Source organism: Nomascus leucogenys, chromosome 7b (genome assembly GCF_006542625.1).
Source record: "Nomascus leucogenys isolate Asia chromosome 7b, Asia_NLE_v1, whole genome shotgun sequence".
Classification (NCBI taxonomy): domain Eukaryota; kingdom Metazoa; phylum Chordata; class Mammalia; order Primates; family Hylobatidae; genus Nomascus; species Nomascus leucogenys.
In genome coordinates, this window is record NC_044387.1 from 17,121,332 (window position 1) to 17,148,454 (window position 27,123).

Below are 27,123 nucleotides of genomic sequence, written 5' to 3' on the forward strand. Positions count from 1 at the left end.
TGCAACCTCTGCCTCGCAGGTTCAAGCGATTCTCCTGCCTCATCCTCCTGAATAGCTGAGACTACAGGCATGTACCACCACAGCCAGCTAATTTTTGTATTTTTTGGTAGAGACGGGGGTTCGCTATGTTAGCCAGGCTGGTCTCGAACTCCTGACCTCAAGTGATCCGCCCACCTTGGCCTCCCGAAATGCTGGGATTACAGGTGTGAGAAACTGCACCCGGCCAAAATGATGTTCTCAATTGGGACAATTTAGCATTTTTTTGGTGATTGAGATGCCTGATTTAATTTCCTCAATTTTAAACGTATGGAGTTGGCAATGAGATAGTTAATATTATTTCCAAATTCTATAGATTATTCTGTTAAAGGTTCTATTTCTCCCCCACCAGTCACTTAAAAATCCAAACAGCAATACAACCTGACTACAGGAGTACTTTATTATAAATTTATAGTTCTTACAGTAGAAAGAACAATATGAATATGTGGGCTCTAGTCACTGTTGCGTTATTAAGTTTCTATCTGTGTTACCTAGAATACGTCATCTTTTAAGGTCTCAGATTTTTCCCACTATGAAATGAGAGACAATTACTGTAACATTCTACCTTTCAGGGTCTAAAATTCTGTAGTTCTACTTTACATTAAAACTGATATAAAACTGATCTGATTGTCAAAATATTTGAAGACACAGATAATTGTTTTAAAGTAACAAAAAATTTTATGACTCAAATTGTGCTAAGAAAACGTAATTCATGCAAATGCCGATCTACAATACTGATAAATGAGAAAACAGTCCATTTCAAAGAGATTCTTCAATTTTAAAACAATTTACTAAGGAAGTTTTACATAACAAAATATGGTTCAAAATTTCAACTTACATGTAACTTTTTAGAAACAGAAACAAAGATGATTCTCAAATATCTAGACTGAATAATTCTATGTCAAAATCAGGTAATACTTGTATCCTTAAAATAAAAACCTTCATTATAAAGAAAAAAGCCCTGCTTTTCCCTTAGCTAATTTAATATGGACAACTTTAAAATCATTTGGTTTATGATAAACTTGTACACACCACTTATACTGTCACCATCAACCACTGTATCAAATACTTAAGTAATGGAAAACAAAAACATACCAGTATTAAAGAGACGAATCATACACTCATGAAGCCAGGGATGACCAGAATCAATAGCAAATGCCCTCTTTACTGATTGTAGCATCAAAAGAAACTTTTCTATAAAAGAGAAAGTGAGATATATTTTGATCATTGGATAAGAGGCCTCCTTTGGAGGGCCAAGACTTCACAAATAGAAAAAGTACATTTAGAGTCGATCCCATCAGAACCACAAACATATGATTGAGGCAAACGATTTTACTCAAATTTAGCAACATTAGTTAATATTTTTCACATAACATTAAGAAAGGCTTTGTGAAATATAGAAAATTTAGGTGGCATTTAGTAATATTTAAACTAATGACATATAAGCAAAGAAAATTTGAAGTGCCTTCATTTCCTAACCTCCTTTATTTCAAAATAAAGCAACCTTTCCCACTACTTAGAAAATTTCATTGTGTATATTTGAAGGTATTCTTTATTTTGTGACATGTGAAACAGCTTCCCTTCTGTTTGACTGTTCCTCTCCTGTCAATCCATGACTCCTTTCTCCTCTAAAGGTAGAATAGTTACCAAGGTTATCTTTTCAGTCATTCTCTGATCTTTCCCTATGCTATCCCCACTCTCATTCCCTGTATTTCCCAAGATTCAGTAGTATCTCCACCTGTTAAATGGAAATTTGCACTTGCATACTCAGTCCACTTCCAAGTTTTATCTATAACCACCTCTTTGATAAGACTTTCCTAATTTGGTACCATTTTCCCAATATCAAAGTTCAAAACCCCAGTCTCTTCTCCTAACACTCTTTCCCTTGTCCCCAATAATAAAAAAGCCAAAAATACTGCCATGCCTTTGTCATTACCAATTTCGCACAACTGCAGTGGATTCCAAATGCTAGGGTCCTTTAGAGGTTAGGACACAGCCAAGAAGCCAACTGAATGGGGCTTTAGATTGCCTTTCCCTACTTTAAGCAGAGCAGCTTTCGAATTTTATACTTTGGGGTTCCATTTAAGAATTTTTTAAAAGTGGGAGTTGTATTAACTGTTAAAGTTTGAAAACTATTGGACTATTTATTAAACTTATTTTCCACATTATAATAATTGTGGGAAGTAGAAAATACAGTAAATATTTTAATCACTCAAAATCTATCAAGAGACAATCTGTTATCTTTTGATCTATTTCTTTCCAGCCACTTCTATATTATATACCTATGTAAATATATTAATAAAATTTCAATTTATAGGTAGTTCTGTATCCTATTTTGGAATAATATAATATAGCAACTTTTCCCCAATATCATTTACTTTTGACAAACATGACCTTTTTTGAGATGGAGTTTCATTCTTGTTGCCCAGGCTGGAGTGCAATGGTGTGATCTAGGCTCACCACAACCTCTGCCTCCCGGGTTCAAGCGATTCTCCTGCCTCAGCCTCCCGAGTAGCTGGGATCACAGGCATGCGCCACCACCCCCGGCTAATTTTTTGTATTTTTAGTAGAGACAGGGTTTCTCCATGTTGGTCAGGCTGGTGTCAAACTCCTGACCTCAGGTGATCCGCCTGCCTCGGCCTCCCAAAGTGCTGGGATCACAGGCATGAGCCACTGCGCCTGGCTAAACATGACTTTTTAAATGGATACTCATATAGAGAAGTACCATGTTATTCAATTTCCTTTAGTAGGTATACTGTTTAGAGCAATAACCTTCTCTTTGATTTTATTAAACAGTTTCTCTTTCCTTTAATATGCATCACCTTTGTGATGAACACTTTTTTCAATTAACCACTTGGAAAATATTAACTCAGTACTCTAAAATCTGATTATCTACTACATATATAGTCTAAGCATTCTAAACCTGGAAACCAAGACCCTTCATTCATCTTTTACCTGCTCCAGGCAATTCAGACAACCTCAACATTATTTACACACTCCTGTGTTTTCTTAACAGATATTCTTGCCTTCTATGTATCTTTTCCTTTAGAAATATGATCCATCCTTCAAGATCCAGACCCAAAATTTTATCTTCTATTTATAACAATAGCTAATAATAGCTAACATTTATTTAATGCTTACTATATACCAGGTACTAGGTCTAAGCTCTGTGTATTAACCAATTTTATCCACACGATCATCAATTCTTTGAACCATATACATGGTAATTACATCTGACTTGAATCCTAGTTATGTATGTACATCTATCATTGATTCTAATATCCTAAAAGAAGTGATCGTATCATTGTATCTCCCTACACATTCTGTTCATAGCAGGTATTTCTGTGAGAAAGCTGCATTGGCATTTGCTAAATAATCGTACAGTGGTAAGGCTATCAGAGTTGGGTGACTATACCTAAGAAATACAGTGATCAGCTTTATCAGGGCCACTGTACCCTAATTGCCTACCTTTCCTAAAGTAAATCTCAAAGGCAAAAAGATGAGTCTCTATCTTGTTCTTCACCAAGTTCTTCAACGGTGTTAAAAATTTAATAGCTTCTTCCAATGGAGTTTCAACCTAACAAAAATAAAAGATATTATACAAATGAAAGTAAGGTTCTTGGGGAATGTGATTTTATTCTACTAAAAATTCTTATTTTTAAAAAATAAAGTCACTTACCAGTCACCCAGAACAACACTGTCATATTTTAACCTCCTATAACCTAAACGAAGGGGATTTTGAATTCTAGAATTCTTAACTGATTTTTAACCCTAGATACTGTATTATTGCTGGATAGAAACTATCCAAAAAGAAGGAAGTAGATAAAATAGAACCAGAGAAAGAAAGACAGAAAGAGAAACAGGTCAGATAGCCAAGGGGGAAGAAAGAAGAGATGTGAACTAGGACAGAAGAAGTACAAAGGAGACTACAGAGACCATGACAGAATGAGTAAATGTTCTTTATAATTCAAACAAAGTGAAGTATAATCAAGCTATTCAAAATCTTACACTATCCATTCTGTCTTGCTTTGTTCTATAAATTCTACAGGAATTCATATTTATTCAAATGGCATTAATGGTGAGGTGGCATTTTAAAATATTAATATTTATAGAACTGTGTTCCTACCAATTCTTATTAATTACATAAATGTCATAGTAATTTATATACTCGCAAATCATTACTAGGCAGGTATAATGCAATTGTGCTACTATTCTACTCCAGGACTGAATATTAAGACAAGACTAGGCCGGGCGCGGTGGCTCACGCTTGTAATCCCAGCACTTTGGGAGGCCGAGGCGGGCGGATCACGAGGTCAGGAGATCAAGACCACGGTGAAACCCCGTCTCTACTAAAAATACAAAAAAATTAGCCGGGCGTGGTGGCAGGCGCCTGTAGTCCCAGCTACTCGGAGAGGCTGAGGCAGGAGAATGGCGTGAACCCGGGAGGCGGAGCTTGCAGTGAGCCGAGATTGCGCCACTGCACTCCAGCCTGGGCGACAGAGTGAGACTCCGTCTCAAAAAAAAAAAAAAAAAAAAAAAAAACACAAGACTATTCCCTGTCTTATCTCAGGTAGGGCTGGAAACCACCACCATATTTATCAGAAGGGCACTAAACATCTGGATTCTATATTTGCTTTCTCTCATCACAGAGGCAGTAACAATTAACCCTAATGGAAAATGAATTTGCCACATCTGGTCAATGTGCCTCTGTCAGTACAGTAATTGTGATTTCACCAAAACAGCTTCTGGGCAAGAAAATTGTTTCACTGCATTTAAAAAAAAAAAAGAGAAAGAAAAGCAGTGAAGTGAATTCTATGGGATTCACCATGTCCTAGTGTGTAAAGCAGAAGGCATGACAATAAAATAACCCATTAAAAGCCCAGCTCCAGTGCCAGAATGTTTTCTTTTGAAGGATACATGTTCTAAACCAGAACTAGAAATTAATATATGGCTCTGCCACTCTAATAACTGTGGATTCAGGAACCAAGAGATAGAGGAGAAAATAAAGGCCCTCATAGGTACGACTTCCCCACACATTTGTACATATTTTACTTCTTGCTCCCATGACTCCATATTCTACTATATAGGAATTTCTGGTACAAGGGGAGAAATATTTGTATCAGAGAAAGGCAGAGAACTGGAAACCAAACCTGCCACCTAGCTGTATCATGCCTTTCATGCCTCTAGGATACAGACTGAAATGAGGGTCAGTGTATTGACCAGGGTAATTTACTATCAGAGAGATATGGCTGCTATTACAAAGGGAAACAAGGACTATAGGGCAGGTGAATCAATACAAGTATTTATATTTAGTTAAATCAAGTACTTGAACTTGGAGAGAGGAAACAGAGAAATTAATTATGTTTCCAACTTTAATAAACAAGAACATATTCTCCCAAAGGAGATCTGGGTTGGGTCTGATATTCCGATATGTAGTCTCAGTCTCTGTTTACTTCTCATAGGTAAAACTTTGTCAGGGTAAATCTAAGTGTTTAAATATACGTAGATAACCACAAGAAATCTAACTACACTCTATATTTACTCATACATCGTGCAGAACAAGGTTTTGTATATACATGGAAGCATATAATCAGAAATGCAAGTCTAAAATCAGTATTTCAGGAAAAAAAAGTCAAAATATCCCTTGAAAATCCTTTAAGCTGAAGACAGGTAGATATAAAAATATAAATACTTTGTATTACGTGTATGAAAACCATGTTTTCAATACCAAACTGACAATCATCATAGCAAGATGTTCACACCAAGATAAGCACACAAGAACCGAAATGGACTGTGGCACTCATGCCTCCCATCTCATACTCAGTTGGGGTCCAGTGTTCACTGAGGGAAATACTGGATAGAATTAACCATCATTATGCATATTATTCTTTGTCTCCCTTAAAGAAAAAAGTACATCCAGTCATGAAGAGTTGAATTCACTTAAGTTAAATGCATGTAGGATGAGACTGCACTGCACTTAATGGGCAATTTAAGACACTTCCAAGGGCAATTTTAATCATATGCAATTTTCAAATTTATAAACTGACTTGAAATCTAATCCTCATATTAAGATATGTTGTAAAGGAGTATATCTCTCTAGCATAGCAACTCCCAGCACAGCAACAAAAAGTTTAAAATGATTCAACTTTTTAAAGAAAGACTACCTTACTAAGGAATCATAGCCTTTGGAAGGAAAAGTGTATATACAACAGGAAAAAAAATGCTAGGCTGGGCGCGGTGGCTCACACCTGTAATCCCAGCGCTTTGGGAGGCTGAGGTGGGCATATCCCTTCAAGTCAGGAGTTCAAGACCAGCCTGGCCAACATGGTGAAACTCCATCTCTACTAAAAATACAAAACAAAACAAATAGTGGGTGTGGTGGTATGTGCCTGTAATCCCAGCTACTGGGGAAGCTGAGGCAGGAGAACTGCTTGAACCTGAGAGGCAGAGTGTTGCAGTGAGCTGAGATCATGCTACTGGACTCCAGCCTGGGTGACAGAGTGAGATTCCATCTCAAAAAAAAAAAAAAAAAGCAAACAAAAAAAATGCTGAGTGAAGGCAAGGAGGAAGATAGGATGAGTGATGAGTGGTACAAAAGGGAATTCATAAATACCAACTAATGCCTCATGGTAAGTTGGAGAAACAAGTGATACAGCTTCTGCCAAGACCTGAGATTTATACTCAAGTTGACTGAATACTGACCTTACTAATTCCCATTTTCCTCTTCTCCTTCTTTACTGGAATTACTGGCTTTGATTTTATTTTATATAGTCATGCTACATAACAATGTTTTGGTCAACAATGAACTGCGTAAGTGGTCCCATAAGATTATATTGCCCTATTTTTAGGGCATTTTAGAAACAGAACTACTTACCATGTATCACAATTGCCTATAGTATTCAGTATAGTAACATGCTATACAGGTTTGTAGCCTAGAAGCAATCAGCTATACCATATAGCCTAAGTGTGTAGTAGACTTTACCATCTAGATTTGTGTACATATACTCTATGATGTTCGCACAACAATAAAATCACCCAAGCCAGGTGTGGTAGCTCACACCTGTAATCCCAGCACTTTGGGAGGCTGAGGTGGGTGGATCCCTTGAGCCCAAGAGTTTGACACCAGCCTGGGCAACATGGTAGAATCCCATTGCCATAATAATAAAAATAAATTAGCCAGGCATGGTGGTGGGCACCTGTAGTGCCAGCTACTCTGGAGGCTGAGGTGAGAGGATCACTTGAGGCCAGGAGGCAGAGGCTGCAGTGGGCCAAGATCATGCCACTGCACTCTAGCCTGGGTGACAGAGCAAGACCCTGTCTCAAAGAAAACAAAAAAACAAAACGAAGCAACAAAATCACCCAAGCATGCATTTGTCAGAATGTATCCCTGTTAAATGACACATGACTGTTTATTACCCTAAACTGGTGACACTAAATTTGCCATTTACCACATAGAAGAAAGCTGAAATACAGGACCACCAAAAAAAAAGGCAGGGGTTGAGGGGCGGGGGAGATCCTATATACTGCAGAACCAGACTTGGCAGGCAGCTTTTAAAATAACCTACAAAGCCACTCCTAATTATGATGGCTTGGTATAATTTGATGTTGTTACCACATTGGAGATCTTGGTAAGTATAGATGCTTTTAGACAGGGGCATCTTGGAGGAAGTTAGCTGAGGAGGAAAAACGTCTTATGTACCTAACAGGTAAGAATAATATGTACTGAGGAGCAGCCCATGAAAAAGGGTACCTTGCACTAAGCTTCTTCCAAACAAAGCAGTCAGAAGCACCATTTGTAGCCATTACTTTGTTCTCAGACTCTACAATCCTGGCTACAAATAATTAGACCACAGGTTGTTATCTGGCTTGAAGGCAATTATGACACCCTGGACACAAGTAAAACCTAACAGTCTTTAAGGAAACCTAGTATAAGAATTCTGCTCTGTAGGTGTACTCTTTATTAAACAGTAACTAAATAATCAAAAGAGATCCTCTCCTTAAGAAATACATGGGCCAGGCGCAGTGGCTCACGCCCGTAATCCCAGCACTTTGGGAGGCCATGGCGAGAGGATCACGAGGTCAGGAGATCGAGACCATCCTGGCTAACACAGTGAAACCCCGTCTCTACTAAAAATACAAAAAAATTAGCCAGGCGTGGTGGCGGGCGCCTGTAGTCCCAGCTACTTGGGAGGCTGAGGCAGAAGAATGGCGTGAACCTCAGAGGTGGAGCTTGCAGTGAGCCGAGATCACGCCACTGCACTCCAGCCTGGGCGACAGAGCGAGACTCCGCCTCAAACAGAAAAAAAAAAAAAAAGAAACACATGAAAACATGAAGAGTTATAATGAAAAATGTCATTAAGGAAAATCATGGGATAAAGGGAAAAGCAAGTAGACAAAGTGATGATGGCAGCAGGCAGGCAGTGAAGGTGGTAAACGTAGTAGTAATAAAGAAAGTGGGGGCATAAAGATGGAAGGTCTAAAGTTTAAGTTCTATGCCCTGAATGACTGAAATTCTCTGAGGCCTGAAAGGTCCATTTTCTGTGCTTTCTTGCTTCCCTGTGTAATCTTCCAATAAATTCCCAACAATACAAAGGTATTGTGTTTGTTCCTAGCAGGTATACAATTATTTGTAAAAAGATGTCAATAAATCCTTGTAGAATCCAACTGGATTTTTCTATATTTTGTGTGTGTGTGTGTGTGTGTGTGTGTGTGTGTGTGTGTGTGCGTGCTATTTTTCTTTTTTTTTTTTTTTTTAAGAGACAGAGTCTTGCTATGTCTCCCAGGCTGGAGTACAATGGCTATTCACAGGCATGATCATAGCTCACAGTGTACTGCAGCCTCAAACTCCTAGATTCAAGTGATCCTCCCACCTCGGCCTCCTACATAGTTGGAACTATAGGCACATGGCTATATTTCTCATAGCAATATTACTATGTCTATGTGATACTACTGTCCACCTGCTCTGGTGGACAGAATTCTAAACATATTCTCCAACTCTATTTGTTTGGCATTATAATTTTCCTTGGTTATAAAGCAGTCAGGGAAATGATTTTGAGCTTTTCCTTACTAGTGAGGCTAAAATTAAAGTCTGGGGCGATTGCTTACTATATTGCTTTAACATAACAAATTATGCAATTATTTTCATACAAAGCAGGAAGATGTCTAGGGTCAAAAGAAAGGACAAAGGAATGTTATTAATCAAAATGGTTCATGTGACAATGAGTATCTTGGTTTCAGCTTAATGGTTAAAACCAGCAGGTCAGATTTTGGCCTAGGGAAAATATTTACAGCCTTAGGCTAGAAAAGAAATAATGTAAACTGACAACAGAGGTAAGTGGGAGATAGACGTATAGTCCTCAGTTTATAACAAACTCAATTTAGCCTAGACATAAAAACTTGCATGTTACCACTGTAACAGACACTAGATGCTTTACCTATATATTTTCTCCAGCCCTAAATAAGGATTTTCTTAGTTCCATTTTATAGATGAGAAAACCATCAGAGAGGTTAGACAGTGTCCAAGGGCACACAGTGAAAATATAAGAGCTAATATCTGGACCCAGATCAGAATGACTCAAAAGTCAAAATTTTTTCCACCATACTATACTATATGACTTTGGAACAGGATCATTATTTCAAATTTTAAACATGAAACACGATCAGAAACAAAATATTAAAGAATACTAAAAAATAATTTTTGGCTCTAAAATCTATAATCACATTGGTCAAATAAGAGTATAAAAATGACAACAGCTGGTCATAAAATGTCACTCAATTGTGCTAAACACTATTATTAAGTACCTTGGCCAGTTTCTCTGGAATAAGTTCTTCTTTTGGACCTCCAATCTCCTCATCATCATCATCCTTCTTCTTTTTCTGATTTCTCTGCTGCTTTTCTTTTTCTGCATTTTTTTTCTCTTCTTCTATCTGGGCTTTCTTTTGAGCTCTTCTTTGTTTATTACGTAGCTTCTTTAGCTCTTTGTCAGACATGTTTGCTGCAGGCAATAAGTTAATTAATAAAATTAACAAGCATGTTAATCAGATTAGTAATTTTAAGTATTATTTGATACTACCAAACTCCCATTAAAAAATATTGCATGAGGCTGGGCATGGCGTCTCATGCCTGTAATCCCAGCACTTTGGGAGGCCGAGGTGGGCAGATGACCTGAGGTCAGGAGTTCAAGACCAGCCTAGTCAGCATGGTGAAACCCTGTCTCTACTAAAAATATAAAAATTAGCTGGGCGTGGTGGTGCACACCTGTAATCCCTGCTACTCAGGAGGCTGAGGTAGCATAATTGCTTGAACCCAGGAGGCAGAGGTTGCAGTGAACCAAGATCACACTACTGCACTCCAGCCTGGGAAACAAGAGCAAAACTCTGTCTCAAAAAACAAATTTAAAAAAATATTGCATGGTATGGATGTAAATGTCTCTATATGTACGTAGCCTTTTTTTTTTTTTTTTTTTTTTTTTTGAGACGGAGTCTCACTCTGTCACCCATGCTGGAGTGCAGTGGCGCGATCTCGGCTTACTGCAACCTCTGCCTCCCAGGTTCAAGCAATTCTCCTGCCTCAGCCTCCCAAGTAGCTGGGACTACAGGCATGCGCCACCACGCCCAGCTGATTTTTGTATTTTTAGTAGAGACAGGGTTTCACCATGTTGGTCAGGCTGGTCTCAAACTCCTGACCTCCTGATCCGCCTGCCTCGGCCTCCCAAAGTGCTGGGATTACAGGCGCAAGTCACCGCGCCCAGCAGTACATAGCCTTTTAATGGTTCAACATCAGATAGCAAACAATGGAACCACTTGAGAAAACTTTCTTGAAACCGTATGGGATATGCATGTAAACAAATGATCACAGCAAAACATACAAGTTAAACAGCAATATTAAACTATTTGCAATCTATGAATATAACAAGCTGCTGCATATCTCTATGGCTTCAGAGGACTATGCTCACTTAGTTATGCCTTCTCTAACCTGGCCAAACAATTATTCATTCTGTGCTGCCACTATGGCTAATATATTTTGCTTGTCACAATAGTTTGTTTATACAGCTGTCTCTCTTCTAAGCTATAAGCTCTTTGGTAAAGGAGATCCTGTCTCATTTGTAACCTTTTTATTTTCAGGGCCTAGCAGCATGCCGAAACATACAGACAACACTCAAATATTTGTTAACAGAATAAATGAATAACTCTACAGTAAATTAAAAATTTAGTATTGAAAATTAATAATATCCCTATAAGTATAAACTATTGACTGTCTCAAAAGACTGGAAATCACTGACAAATTGCTACAATATAGTGAAATATTTATATTGTTTTGATTTCAAGGAACAAATTTGAAAGCTAAAGGCTCATCCTGTATTTATTTGGATAACATCTGTTAATATTGAGAAATGAAAAAAGTAATTCCAAAATACATTACCACTGTGGTGATTTCAAAATATGCCCACAAGTTCTTCCTTTAAAAAGGCAGACCCCCCCCCGCCCCCCGCCTTAAACGTGGGCTATATTTAGTGACTCATGTGTAAGGAGTAACATGCATTATACACCAAGGTATGTAACATTAATATTAGGACATAAATGAACTATAGGTTCCTCCTTGCTTTCTCTTGGATCATTCAGAGGAAGCCAGCTCCTATATTATGAGGAAACTCAATCAATCTTATGGAAAGACCAATGTGTGGCCAAGAACTGATGCCTCTGGCCATGAGAGTAAGCCATCATGGAAGGAGATCCTCCAAGCCAAGTCGATCCTTCAGATGCTCCAGCTGGCAACTTTCTTTTTTAATTTTAAAATATAAACAGAGACAGGGTCTCACTATGTTGACGAAGCTGGTCTCGAACTCCTAGACTCAAGCAACCCACCCGCCTCAGCTTCTCAAAGCATTAGGACTACAGGCATGAACCACCATGCCCAGCCAACATCATGACTTCAGCTGCCTGAGAGACCCAGAGTCTTCAGAAACATACAGCTAAGTGACTTCTGAATTCTTGACACGTAGTAACAGTCAGATAATAAATGGTTGCTATTTAAAGCTGCTATGTTTTTGAGTAATTTGTTTTGCAGCAATAGATAAACAACATAGATTTTGGTACCTGGACATGAAATACTCCTGTAACAAAAACCTAAAATGTGGGAGTAACTTTGGAGCCAGGGAGTTGCAAAAGGTGGACACACTTTGAGTAGGGCTTTAGCGGAAGTTTGAAGAGCCTTGGACTATTCATAGAAGTCTAGACTTTGAGGAGGCTGCAGGTGAGCCCTTAAAATGAAGTGAAGGATATGTTATAGCCACAGAGTAGCAGAAAGTTTAGCAACAGTGTTATAAAATGTGTCAAATGAACTCAGTGAGCTAACTAACTAACTGAAGGGATTTTCCGGCAAAGTGCCCAGGAAAAATGCAAGAGGAGAAAGAAACTACAGAAAAGAGACAGGGGCTTGATGGTTTTGAAAACTCTCAGCCTCTCCAGAAATGGCTTGCTGGGCAAAGATCAAAAAATATGTCAAGAGGGAAGGCAAAGGGCTTGGCGTTACAATCTTTTGTTACTCAGAATATGGTGGTACCTCACTATTTAGTCTGAAGAAAGGCTCTCTAAAAAATTTAAGAGTATGACTCACAGATTCTCTCAAACAATAAAACTTCTAAGCACTTAAGGGTGTTCTCCCCTCCATAGAAGCTCAAGGTATATGTGGATTCCAATAAGACTCACAAAAGATTCATGATGTTTATTCTATGGGCAGAAATAGTAAGTCTGGAAGGAAAAGAACGACAGCACAAAATGAAAAGAGGTCTTTAGACTCTCAACATTTTACTGGCCAGAAGAATACTAAAACACTATTCAGTTGCAAACAACTGTTAACTTCCAAAAGAAAAAAAGGATAATTCAGAATGTGGAACCAGGAACTCAGAGGGCAGGGCCAAGAGCCACACAAAATTATTCCAGTCTTGGGTCCTCATCAAAGAACTATTAAGCCATGCCCCACTGGACTTGAGGATGGACGTGGTAACTCCTGTGCACCTCCTAATAATGTCTACAGTGGTCGTCCTATGCCTGTCTCATTTTATATTGGGTGTGTAGTTGATAAATAACTTGTAATTTTAGTTAACAGGATTTCATATTAAAAGAACTATAAGTGAAAAGCCACACTTAAGGTTAAAAATAAAAATAAAAAACTATACTCAAGGAGCTGCTTCAGCACCTGTACCTGATTTACATGACAAGATTCTGAACTTTAAGCTAATGTTACAATAGGATAGACTTCTGAAGGCCTTGAAAAGGCTAACTATATTTTGCATATAAGAATAATGTAAGCTGGGCGTGGTGGCTCATGCCTGTAATCCCAGCACTTTGGGAGGCCAAGGCAAGAGGATCACTTGAGCTCAGGACTTTGAGAACAGCCTGGGCAATATAGCAAGACCCCACCTCTAGAAAGAATTTTTAAATTAGTTGGGCATGGTGGCATGTGCCTGTAGTCCTACCTATGTGGCAGGCTGAGGTTGGGGGACTGGCTGAGCCCAGGAGTTTGAGGCTGCAATGAGCTATGACTGAGTCTCTGCACTCCAGCCTGGAAGACAGAGTGAGACCCTGTCTCAAAAATTAAAAAAAAAACAAAACCCAAAAATGATAATGTAAATTTGTAACCAAAATGCAGACCACAGCAGTTAAAATTATGTCTACAAATTCTTCAGTTCTCCTCCCCTCAAATGTAGGTTGTGCTTGATGACTCTTTTCTGACCAATTAGAATGTGAAGGAAGTAATGGTGTGATGTCAGGAGAACAGAACATTAAAAAGGTGTTGCAGCTTCTTCCTTTGTCTGTCATCATTAGCTACCATGTCTTCAGAAACTTTAGAAACTCTACAGAGAGACTAAGAACTAAGGTCTCATGCCACCAGCCAGGTTGAGTAAGCCATCTAGGAAATGGATCCCTTCAGTCCTAGCCAAGCCTTCCAATGATGGCAGGCCCATCCAAAATCTCAACTACAACTTCCTAAGAGACCCTGAGCCAGAGTCACTTAGACACTTCTGAATTCCTGACCCAAAAAAAGGGTTATTTTAAGCTGCTAAATTTAGGGATTAATTTATGATGCAGCAATAGATAACATAAAGCCAACAAAAACAAATGCATTATTTGTTTATCTTTTTCCTAGTGAAGAATCCCTTAATACTAAAAACAAAAGGCAAAAAAAAAAAAAAAAAAAAAATTCTAATACAGACCAAAAAATTACATTCTGGAAACACAAAACTATAAATGGATGGCAAGATAAGCACTGATCTTTTTAACAACTGGTAAAATAATTGCTACCACTTGTAGCCTTGCTACATGATAGATATAATGCATACCTTGTATTTTTTCTTTCTTTTTTTCTTTGAAACAGGGTCTCACTCTGTCGTCCACGCTGGAGTGTAGTGGCGAACATGGTTCACTGCAGCTCTGACTTCCAGGGCTCAAATGATCCTTCCACTCCTGCCTCCTGAGTAGCTAGAACTACAGGTGCTCACCACCATGCCTGTTTTATTTGTTTGGTTGGTTGGTTGTTTTTTTTTTTTTGTATTTGTAGAGACAGAGTTTCACCACGTTGCCCAGGCTGGTCTCGGACTCCTGGACTCAAAAGATCCACCTGCCTTGGCCTCCAAAAGTGCTGGGATTACAGGTGTGTGCCACTGCACCCAGCCCATACCCCATACATTGTATTTCATTTGATGTCCTCAACAATCTCATGAATTAGAGTATAATATTATTTCATATATGAGAAAACTGAGGTTTCAGAGGAAAATAACTCAGAGTCATGGTAAAAGGCAGAGCAAGGATATAAATCTACTTCACTTGGACTCCAAAGTCTAGGCTTCTTCTATGCTATACTAAACTCCAGATGATTAAAAAGACAAATGTAGGCCGCACGTGATGGCTCACATCTGTAATCCCAGCACTTTGGGAGGCCGAGGTGGGCAGATCACCTGAGGTCAGGAGTTCGAGACCAGCCCGACCAACACGGAGAAACCCCGTTCTCTACTAAAAATACAAAAATTAGCCAGAAGTGGTGGCGGGTGCCTGTAATCCCAACTACTCGGGAGGCTGAGGCAGGACAATTGCTTAAAACCAGGAGGCAGAGGTTGCAGTGAGCCAAGATAGTACCATTGCACTCCGGCCTGGGTGAGAAGAGCGAAACTCCATCTCAAAAATAAATAAATATTAAACTTTATCATGAAACATTATTAGTACTACCTCTATAGAAAAAAAGGCAGCAAGTACACTTTTGTTCCTACTAATCACCACTGTTTTAGCAACTCTAACCATACCAGAAGACATAAGGGGGAAAGGTATAAATATTGAAAGAAATAAATCTACTGCCATTTACAGATTAACATAATGGCCTACATAGAAAATTTTCAAAAATCAACTGAAAAATGATTCAACCTAGTATCAGAAACTTTCTGTAAGACAATCCAATTCTACCGTGTATGCATAAGCAAAAATCTGCATGTAAAAACACGAAAATTCTGAAGACACAGTGTTAGATTGAGAAAAATGGATCATAACAACAGAAAACTATCTGTGTACTGATGTCAATACCATGTAGTTTTAATCATATCTTTAATATATGTTAGACCAAGAAACCATGCCTATGACCTACTACATTATTTTTTTCAGAATTTACCATGTTAAAGGTAGCATTTGAATCAGTGAGGAATACAAAAACCTATTCAATAAATATTACTGAGGAAATAGCAGTCTATTTTGGGGAGGAAGGGAGGTGGAAAGCCACCCTCCACCTCACAACGTATATAAAAATTAACTCTGAATGTTTAAAGAGCCAAATCTAAAAAACTGCAAAGCAGAAGTATTAGAATAAAAACAAGATATTCATAAATATACTTTAAATTTTTAAGTAGAAAAAGCCTTTCTAAGCAAGACCTAGAAGACATAAAAAAGACTAAATATTAAAAATTAAAACTTGTATATAATGAAAGACACTCATCTTAAAGGATAAAACCTAAGTGAAAAAAAGAAAACATATAATCCACTCCATTAAAAATCTAGAAATTGGCCAAACATAGTGGCTTATGCCTGTAATCCCAACAATTTGGGAGGCCAAGGCAGGAGAATCACTTGAGCCAAGGGGTTCAAGACAAGCCTGGGCAACACGGCAAGACCATGTCTCTACAAAAATAAATTAGCTGGGTGCAGTGGCATGCACCTGTAGTCCCAACTACTGAGGAGGCTGAGTTGGGAGGACTGCCTGAGCTCAGGAGCTCAAGGCTGCAGTGAGCTATGATCCCATTAGTGGACTCCAGACTGGGCAATAGTATGAGATCCTGTCTCAAACAAAACAAAACAAACAAACAAACAAAATATATAAATTGTAAACAGATATTTTGCCCAACATACAAAAATGTGAAGGAATAATAACCTTCAGAGCTGGCAATAATGTAAAATAAAAGAAAATCTCAATACCCATGTTGGTGGTAATAAAAACTGATGAACCTTTTATCTCAAATTCTCATACCCTTCAACCCACCGATTTCCACTTCTAATAATCCACACTAAATAAATATGCACATAATTATGTACAAGGACATTTACTATAGTACTATAATGGTGAAAAAATTCACATAGATTCCTACGTAGTCATTAAAATGTTAACAGTGAAAATAATAATTATGATATGCAGACATGGAACAATACTATTAAATGGGGTAAAAAGTCTAAGTTGCAGAACACTGAGTATGATATAAACCCAATTATGGACTAAAGAAAAATAAATCAAACAAGAAACCCTGCAAAGAACCATCCTGAAATGCATGTGTATATGTACACATAGAACTCTGGAAATTGTAGTCGTGCATAAAGGGAATTGATCCTTTCACAGGGATAATTGCTGGAATGAAGAATGGGTGGGAGAAAAGTGAAAGGGGATCTTCATATTTGCTAAGTATACTTCTGTATTAATAGTCTCAGCTTTGAAAAGTTAATTGTATATTATTTGTATAATTTGAAGAGAAGGAGGGAGGCAGAAGAACAAAAAGAAAGAAAAACAAAAGAAGCCAGAGGGTCATAGCTCTCAACTTTAACAGTAAATTGTCCAGCAGATTCTTCTTACTGGTGTTTTCTTCTAAGTTGAAGCAACACCAACAGGTAGAGAGAGATTCAAGTGATATCTTTACAAAGGCTTCAGTATGTGACCTTAGAAATTTCTAAACTGTCCTTAGGCAACAGGAAGTAAAAATTAACGACAAATTAGCAAAATAATTCAAAAGCTGTTTAGCAGGAAGAAGGATATAGAAAGCAGCCAACCATATCCCCAAAAAAGGAATAGGCTCAAAAGAAAAAAAAAATCTAACACACTTTTTATGCCACAATTCCTACAACATTTTTGCCATGAATAAGTCACAAAATTTGTATTTTTCTACATATGAGATCACTCATTCTCAGGTTCTTCCCCAAAAAACTGTCTAAGGAAGACTTCTCCCTAGTCATTCCGATACCCTGCTATAAAAATACTACATTAAAAATGAGTCAAATGATAAGTCACTGTGCAGTTTTCCTAGCTTTATCCCAAGCTGGTTTTTAATGTTCAAGCAATATTCATTTTTAGTAGGTTAATTATAAATTACTATTAAAAAGAGTAATAGGCTGGGAACAGTGGCTCATGCCTGTAATCCCAGCACTTTATTTAGGAGGCCAATTCCAGCACTCTGGGAGGCCGAGGTGGGCAGATCACTTGAGGTCAGGGGTTCGAGACCAGCCTGGACAACATGGTGAAACCCCGTCTCCACTAAAAACACAAAATTAGCCAGGCGTGGTGGTGGGCACCTGTAATCCCAGCTACTCGGAAGGCTGTGGCAGGAGAATCGCTTGAATCTGGGGGGTTGCAGTGAGCTGAGATCATGCACTGCACTCCAGCATGGGAAACAGAGCGGGACTCCATCTCAAAAAAATAACTAGTAATACTAATAGCCAACACTAATGTAGAATTATAATACTAATTATACAATTAGCAATCTAATACCTGTAAAATAGTTAGCAATTTATAATTTTGGGTAAACCAGATATTAAATGTAAAACTCATAACATGCAAACTTCTTAAATGATAATGAATAACTGCAAATTAAATTCTTGTTTAACTTTGGAAGCATAAAAGTAAACATTTTTCTTTGTTGTTTAGAGAACCTTGTATAATATCTTCCCTCGTGGTGCTCAAGACATGGAGCAATATTATTAAATGAAAAACATAATACACATAAATACACATAAACACATCAGAGCACAGGAAGAACTCTTGAATATTATACCTGTATCAGCTTCGTGTTCTTTATTCTCATCTGTAAGGGGGTTGTCATGAAGCTTCAGATAGATCTCTATAGCAATTCTTGCTGCCTTGAAGTAAAATGGATGCTGTCGAAGTACATCTTCTAGTTTTAATAAGTCCACATATGATCTAAGGGTAATCTTCCTCATACAGTATGTATGAAAGTCAAACTGGTCATCAGTGATTTCTATAAAATGCTAACAAAATTATCTTTTTATTATTATACCGAAGTACAGCAATGGCTAAGAAAACTACAAAATCAAAGCCTTGGAATATTTGTTACTTTGGCATGAAAAAAACTAGTAAAATTTAAAAAAAAAAATTACAATTATTCAACAGGAATATCTTGTATTTCCAATAAGCAAATACAGTTAGCCATTGTCTAGCACAGGATATGGCATACTGCAGGCACAGAATCATTTGTTGAAAAAGGAAGCTTTAAAAATGTTTATTCATTATCCCTTCCTTAATTATACTTAAAGCTATTGTGACAACATCAAACATAATTTATTAACATACATAGTAGTGCAAGTAGATTCACATGTTAAACATTGAGTTTTTATATTTAGAATCATTTGCAAAGGATTATAAGATGTATTTGGTAATTTTTTTTGAGGATACAAATCTGAATCCTATGCAATGTGATGCTGGTATGTGGAAAAGAAATCAATTAGCAAGTAAGTCAAGCAATCAGGAACTTGACGCATTTCAACTAAGCTTTGGTAAGCTATACTTGACAATATTACAAATGTGAAATTAGTTATATAAACTATGTTTATCTGTGTAAAACACAAAAAAGAAAAACCAACCACCAGTCATGGTAATGAGTCAAACGTGAAGAGGATTAAGAAAACAATTTTATCAAAAAGCATGAAATTAGACAAGCTACAGAAGAAATATTGTGAAAAGTCTTCCAACATTTATATCTTACCAAGGGTATATGGCATCATCAATAAATTCTACAAGGAACAGGGTCCTAGGAGTACTTTAATCAGCTGTGTATGTACTACTAAAGCGGCAGCAGCAATTTGAAAGGTTCAAAAATCAATAAAAACATAGCCAAGATACAAAATTTCCATAAAGTTTTTTAAAAAAGAGTTCTTACTGAAAGACAATAGAGACCCTGGCTGAAAATGCAGTCTATATTTCCATTATGAAAACTGAAAAAAGTGAATACTGATTTTAAAAAGCACCTATTATGAATTATAAGGAGGTAGAAGAGAAAAAAACTATGAAATTTGTCCAAAACCATCAACAGAATAAAACAAGAAAACTTTTATGTAGAAGGTACTTACTCTCTCAATCTCATGACATTTCTTAAGTGCTTCACCAAATTTATTCATTGCTTTGTAAGCCTGGGCACATTCTGTTTGGAACCACATGCACTGCATTTCATTCAAATTCTCTACCGCTGATGTTCCTTCCTATACAAAAATCAAATATTTTCAAGATCATTTTTTATCAAAGACATCATTCTACCACAGAATTTTAAAAAACAAAGATGTTAAGCTGATTTGGACTCTTTCAAAAAATTTTTTAAAACATTCTTATAGAATAGTTAACATGGGAAAGCAATTGAAATTCTCTAACTACTAAAAATAATTTGTAGTTTCACAAGTGATTAAACAAAAGGTCTACATAATTGAGGGTAGGGATAAATACAAGAAAAAGAACACCACCACATAGCAGGTATTCAATAAATATTAGTTCCCTTGACCCCTAAAAAATTTATCTGAACATACATCAACATAAACCAGTTTAAAAGTCCATTGTACAACCCTCTAAAAGGAAAATCCTTTATACCAGTGTTGACTCCAGTATCTTCTGATACGGTGATTTAATTAAAATCTTGGCTATTTTGGTGTCAAAAATATTAAAGACAAACTTTGAAAAATAAGCATGGTATACAAGTATGAACTGGCTCATGTCTTCTTTATTCAGAATTAAGAACACTAGCGGTACAAACCCTTGTAAACTTTGAGCACATTTCTTCAGCTTCTTTAATCAGGTTGGCTTTTAGCATGTATTTTGCACATTTGGAGTTGATAAATCTGTCTGCTGTGTCCAAGGCCTGGGCCTCATCCATCCACCTTGCAGCTTCTTTAATATTTCCAGCATGCTTATAAGGTACAAAAGCAAAATAAACCAGTTAGTATGCTAAGTTTACTGTGCAGGTAATTCATTATCTGTCGATAAATAATTTAAAAACAAATGAAAGTAAAGGCATTCCTGTGACTCTTAGATGCTAATCAATATAAAATAATGCATTCTTCCATAATATAAGTTCTGATTTCTTTTTCCAGCCTTCTAGAATGTAAGCTGTCTGACAGTAAACACTTATTTTAAGTTTTGTCTATGGTTAATATTGCCATTGCCTAAAAGTGCCTGGCACATAGTAAAAATACTCAAAAATAATTGTTAAAGAATAAATAAGGCCGCGTGCTGTAGCTCATGCCTGTAATCCCAGCACTTTGGGAGGCCAAGCCAGGTGGATCACTGAGATCAGGAATTCGAGTCCAACTTGGCCAACATGGTGAAACCCCATCTCTACTAAAAATACAAAAGTAAAGCAAGGGTGGTGGCGCATGCCTGTAATCCCCAGCTACTTGGAGGGCTGAGGCAGGAGAATCACTTTAACCCAGGAGGTGCAGGTTGCAGTGAGCCGAGATCGTGCCACTGCACTCTAGCCTGGGTGACAGTAAGACTCCATGTCAATCAAAAAGAATAAATAATAATAGAAATCTTTTTTTTTTTGAGATGGGAGTCTCACTCTGTCAACCAGACTAGAGTACAGTGGCGCGATCTTGGCTCACTGCAACCTCCGCCTCCTGGGTTCAAGCAATTCTCCTGCCTCAGCCTCCCGAGTAGCTGGGCCTGCCACCACGCTTGGCTAATTTTTGTATTTTTAGTAGAGATGGGGTTTCACCATATTGGCCAAGCTGGTCTTGAACTCCTGACCTTGTGATCCGCCCACTTTGGCCTCCAAAAGTGCTGGGATTACAGGCATGAGCCACAGCTCCCGGCCAATACTAGAAATCTTTAAGTCAAAACATAATTAAATGTGAAAATCATAAAAGGCACGGCCAAATCTCTACGCTAAAGGAACCATGGAAACATTACTGATTAGGACCATTAGTAGACATTCCCCAGTGTTCCTCATTCTAAGTTACCTAACTAGTCCATTTGGCAAAGCTTCGAAACTAATAAGCCATAATCTAGTTTTAAAAAGTGCTTCTTGGCACATGTATACCTATGTAACAAACCTGCACGTTGTGCACATGTACCCTAGAACTTAAAGTATAATTTTAAAAAAAAAAATCTAAAAATAAAAAAATTAATAAAAAATAAAAAGTGCTTCTTTAGCCAGGTGCAGGGGCTCATGCCTATAATCTCAGCACTTTGGGAGGCCAAAACAGGTGGATCACTTTAGGCCAGGAGTTCGAGACCAGCCTAGCCAACATGGCGAAACTCCATCTCTACAAATCATACAAAAATTAGCTGGGTATGGTGGTGCATGCCTATAATCCCAGCTACCACTCCGGAGGCTGAGGCATGAGAATTGCTTCAACCTGGGAGGCAGACATTGCAGGGAGCTGAGATCGCGTCACTGCACTCCAGCCTGGGTGATGCAGTGAGACTCTTTCTCAATCTCTCAAAAAAAAAAAAAAAAAACAAACAAACAAAAAAAAACAAAACCAAAAAAAAAAAAAAAAACTTCTTAAATATTACTTAATTTCATTATTTTCTTGCTAAATAAATTACTGGTTTATTAGTCCCTCAAGAGCTTTCATTACTAAATTTTATTTGCAATAAGACAGAGAAAAGCCAACTTTATTTTAAGATGATACTAAGACATATGACTAAAAATTCTCAAGCAAGGCCCAAGAGTTGAGAAGTCAAAAGAGATAATCTGTAGAATTCATAATAGAATCTTCACAGTTTCATCTCATTAACATTGCCAGATACTGATATGTTATCATACTCAAATGTTAATAGAAATACACATTTCACAGCAAATAAAATTTCTTTTGGATTACCTATATACTCTTACTCTCCAAACCCAAGAGAATTACCAGATACGTGTGAATACATACACATTAATGTATGTACGTAAGTATGTGTGTGTATACAGATACAGATAAATGTCCGAATTAGCATGACCACGACAAGTCTCAAAGTAATTGGACTGAGAAATGTACTATACTTGTTATTTCATTTTTTTTGAGTTATCAAATGTCACTTTTCCTATATTTAGAATCTATAAAATACAGAGAAAAAGTTCATGACAAGTCTCATTACCTTATAAGAAAATAGAAAAAAAGATTTTTACCTTATAGATTTTAGCTTTCACGAGAAAGAGTTCTATTAATGTAGGTGTACTTTCAATAGCAGTATTTATGTACTCCAAAGCAATAGATGGCTGACCAATTTTGTCATAATGTTGTGCCAAGTAGTACTGGACCCAAAGTAATGTGGTTGGTGGTTCCTCCTTTCCATCATCTTAGGAGAAGAGGGAGAAGAAACCAAGATGAGGCATTACATATATTAAGAGCACCCCCCAAAATGGTCCCTATGTTTATTAACAAGGGAGGTACTATGAAAGGAGTTTATTTATGTATCTAGCTATAAAACTCCCCCTAAGTTTATAAGATCTTTGGAAAGGTCCACATTTTCTTTTCTGCATCCTTATAACCCCTAGAACAATCCCTTTCATATAATAACTTCATGAAACAAACATGGGAGATAAATAAGGTCTAACTACCTAGAAAGAAAACTGAAACAGGTAGGGGGAGACAAGCTGTACTAGAACTATGACAGCATACTGATCAGGATGTTATTTATAAAGGGGGAAAAAATTAGAAATGTTCTCTATTCATGTGAGGTTAAAAAAAAAAAAAAAAGCCCTGGCTGCTTAATTGAGTTTCTAGCTAATGCACCAAACTGTTTATAAATATACTTATAATGTGGTTATTTTGAATTTGGTGATTATATTCTTAATATATTTTAATATGCTGAATATGCAAAGATGCATAATTTAAGTCAAATAGAAACTATACCCCAAAAATGAGATGACAAGTAAAAAAATTTTTATATTTTAGTTCATGATTTAATTTTAATATACTGACAAGAAAATGTGTAAGTTAAATATACAACTCACATTAAAAAATTCTTTTTTAATACAAATTTCTAAAATCTGAGAACTGATATGTGCTTTCAAAGAAAGCAACAGATTGCTTTTTTAAAAATTTTTCCTAGTAAAAGCAAGATGGCTCAGTGGACAAATAATAGGAGTGGAACTCACCAACTCCCCATCTGATAGATCTGCAACAAAAGTGCTGCATATTCTTGGGCATGTCATTGAACCTCTTCCACATTTGTAAAATATGTAGGAAAATGCTGATAATCAAAGGAACATTATGATGATTAACCAATGAAATCATGGAAAAAAGTACTATTAAATTAATCTGAGACCTAGAAACAATGACCAACCCAATAGCAATATGCACCCAGGGTCCGATACCGGGCTTTCCCACTACAGGAACCAGAAGTCCTAGGAAAAACAATTGATTCCAGATCTGCAGTGGCAGCAATAAACTGGAACGTCTTGTCTTATTAACACCCAAGAAGTTATCAACTACTACTATGGTATGTAAAGAATGGGAGCATTTGAGATTTGTAATATGGTTATTTTGAATTTGGTGATTATATTCTTAATATATTTTAATATCATGCTGAATATGCAACATCAAATATTTGATATAAAACATCAAATATGCTTAAATCCATGAATTCATAATACTTTTTAAAAATGTATTTACTGTCTTTGAAGGATGCTATTGAACCAACAATTCATTATTTTGAAAACTGGTAAAGAAATCTTAAAAAGCAGAGAGTGGGGAGAAAAAATCCATTTATCATGCTTTTCCTATGCAAACTGAAACATTGTGTAAACAGATAATAGAGGAAGAAAATTTTCTCTTTTAAAATAATGAAGAATAATAGAGTATCACCAGTTGGTAATTCTTAACAGCTGCTAACATATAAAACAAACACTGTATGCCTACTAATAGAAGAATATGCCACCACCTGTAAGAAACTCACTCACTCTTCTGTTTAAAAAACAAAAGCAAAACCATCAAAACAATATTGAATCTCATCAAATCTCTAGTTGGACCTGTCCATTAGAAGATTCTGTCATGACAGAAGTGTCCTATATTTTCCCTTTCCAACATGGTAGGCATTAGCTATATATAGCTACTGAGCAGCACTTAAAGTGTGGCTACTGCAACCGAGGAATGGAATTTATTTTATTTAATTTTTAAAAATTTTAGTTAGCCACTGTGCTACTGGCTATCATACTAGCAACAAACTTCTACATCAAACTACCAGTTTATAGGAAATTCAGAGAGCAAGGAATAATGTGTTAAGCAACACATGGGGTACAGTCAGCAAACTCTAGACTGGGAAAAGTGAAAAAAAAAAAAAAATTTCTTCAACAAATAAATTGCAGAAAAAGGGATAGGACAGAAACCCAAAAGATAAAAAGAGTTTAAGAGACACATCAACCAAATTCAAAGTACACATCTTATCTGAATCTTCATTCCAACAAACTCAAAAAAGGAAAGCCAAAAAAAAAAAAAAATGACATTTATAACATAACTGGAAATGTGAACACGGACTGAAGAGTTATTATTAAGAAAGTATTAATTTTCATCAGGCATGGTGGCTCATGCCTATAATCCCAGGACTTTGGGAGGCCGAAGCAGGCGGATCACTTGAGGTCAGGAGTTCGAGACCAGCCTGGCCTGGCCAATATGGTGAGACCCCATCTCTACCAAAAATATAAAAATTAGCCAGGCATGGTGGCGGGCACCTGTCCCAGCTACTCGGGAGGCTGAGGCAGGAGAATCACTTGCACTTGGGAGGTGGAGGTTGCAGTGAACTGAGATCATGCCACTGTACACCAGCCTGGATGAGAGAGCAAGACTCTATCTCAAAAAATAAATATATTAATTTTCAGGTATGAGAATGGTATTAGGTTATGTTTTAGGTTAAGTCCTTCTCTTTAGACATACTGAAATATCCATGGATAAAATGATGTGATGTTTGGAATCTGCTTCAGAATAATATGGGAGTAGAGAAAAGTAGGAGAGGCTATAAATAAATTCAATCATGAATTAAAAATTATTGAAGCTGAGTGCTGGGTAAAGAGAAGATTATTATACTGTTGCATTTGGTTTTGTAGATGTTTTTAAAATTTTACATAACATTCTTTTCAATAAACTAATGTGAGGTGGGACACAGTGGCCCATGCCTATAATCTCAACACTTTAAGAGGCCAATGCAAGAGGATCACTTGAGCCCAGGAGTTTGAGACCAGCCTGGGCAACAAAGTGAGACCCTAAGTCTACAAAAGATTTAAAAATTAGCCTGGCATGATGGTGTATGCCTGTGGTCCCAGCTACACAGAGGGCAGAGGCAGCAGGATCACTTGAGCCCATGAGGTCAAGGCTGCAGTGAGCTGTGTTCACACCACTGCACTCCAGCCTGGGGAACAGAGCAAGATCATGCCTCAAAAAAAACCCAAAACACAAAAAACAAAGATAATGTAATTCTCTTCTAACCAAGTATCATCACACAATGTGCAAATTAATGGATCTCCCTCTTAAAGGGAAAAAAATTTAATGCACTATGCTTACTGCCTAAGTAATAATACTGACCTTCTGATTAAGAATTTCACAATGTATTAACATTTTCAAGATGTTTTTAAAACATAAAACTTGAGGACTTACCATTAGGGTTAAATAACCGGCAGCTTTTTAGGGAGGTTTCATAACCTACTACTAACTCTTCTATGATTGCCACCTAGAGTACAAACACACAAACACACTTCAATAGAAACAACACACATTTACTATTCTTACGCAAAATGAGTTATTTTCTACTAAAACACTAAATAAACATTCCAACACACACACCCTCCTTTATTAAAAATATCTTAACCTCTAGATACAAATTTTAAAATACATCATACTTTTGCAGAGGTGTGCATTAAGATGTAATTTTATAAAAACTTACTGGTTACTCCTTTTCAGCTGAACCAGAAATCAGGAAAGAGTTGGACAAAGTCAGGCAATATTGTGGATGATTTATATCTTGATTCTTTTACCAAAGTTTGTATAAACAAACACCCACAGTAAACATTTACACTTAAGAATTAAATGCTATGTGAAAAGAGAAATTCTCTAAGTAGATGACAGTAATCAACTTTCAATTTCACAATCCAAGGTAAAACATTAGTAAAACTCAAAGAATACTTTGAGAGTTTGTTAGGTCCAGGAGAATGAGTGGCCATCCAGGTTCTGGTTTCTCTTGAGTCTTGACTATACTATTCGCTCCTGGCTTCATGAGAGATCTCTGAGCATTTTTTATTTACTACTTCTGTTTTTTGTTTAATCCATGTTTAAGGGATTTCTATTACTATTATGGCTTTATTGAATGACCTCAACCTAACTGACTCAACAGACTAATATCAGCTCTCTCCAAAACCTCAATAAATTGTGAGGACTAAAGATTGCAGCTAGGTTATTCTGGTGCACCCATGTTCCCTCCTACAAGTTGAGCTACAAGCCTACTAAGACTGTTTTGTTTTCTCAAACATCTTTGAATCAGTTGCATTTATTATTCTAATGGCAGAATTCAGTATTGTGTAAACTTAAGATGTGAGAATGAAAATGACTGTTCCATAAGTTGAATACAAAGGAAAGACTAAAAAG

General features: G+C 36.9%; 1 protein-coding gene across 2 annotated transcripts in view; it reads right to left on the reverse strand.

Annotated features, from left to right (window-relative positions):
• Positions 1–27,123, reverse strand: part of NAA15 (N(alpha)-acetyltransferase 15, NatA auxiliary subunit) — a 91,304-nt gene that overhangs the window by 10,746 nt on the left and 53,435 nt on the right. For both annotated transcript variants that reach the window (XM_030815682.1, XM_003264673.3), the window contains exons 10-17: positions 26,140–26,212; positions 22,677–22,846; positions 20,313–20,465; positions 19,642–19,770; positions 18,330–18,543; positions 9,838–10,031; positions 3,505–3,613; positions 1,132–1,230 (exon numbers count right to left, since the gene is read on the reverse strand). In XM_030815682.1, the coding sequence (XP_030671542.1) occupies positions 1,132–1,230; positions 3,505–3,613; positions 9,838–10,031; positions 18,330–18,543; positions 19,642–19,770; positions 20,313–20,465; positions 22,677–22,846; positions 26,140–26,212 (1,141 nt within the window). The remainder of the gene's footprint in view (positions 1–1,131; positions 1,231–3,504; positions 3,614–9,837; positions 10,032–18,329; positions 18,544–19,641; positions 19,771–20,312; positions 20,466–22,676; positions 22,847–26,139; positions 26,213–27,123) is intronic.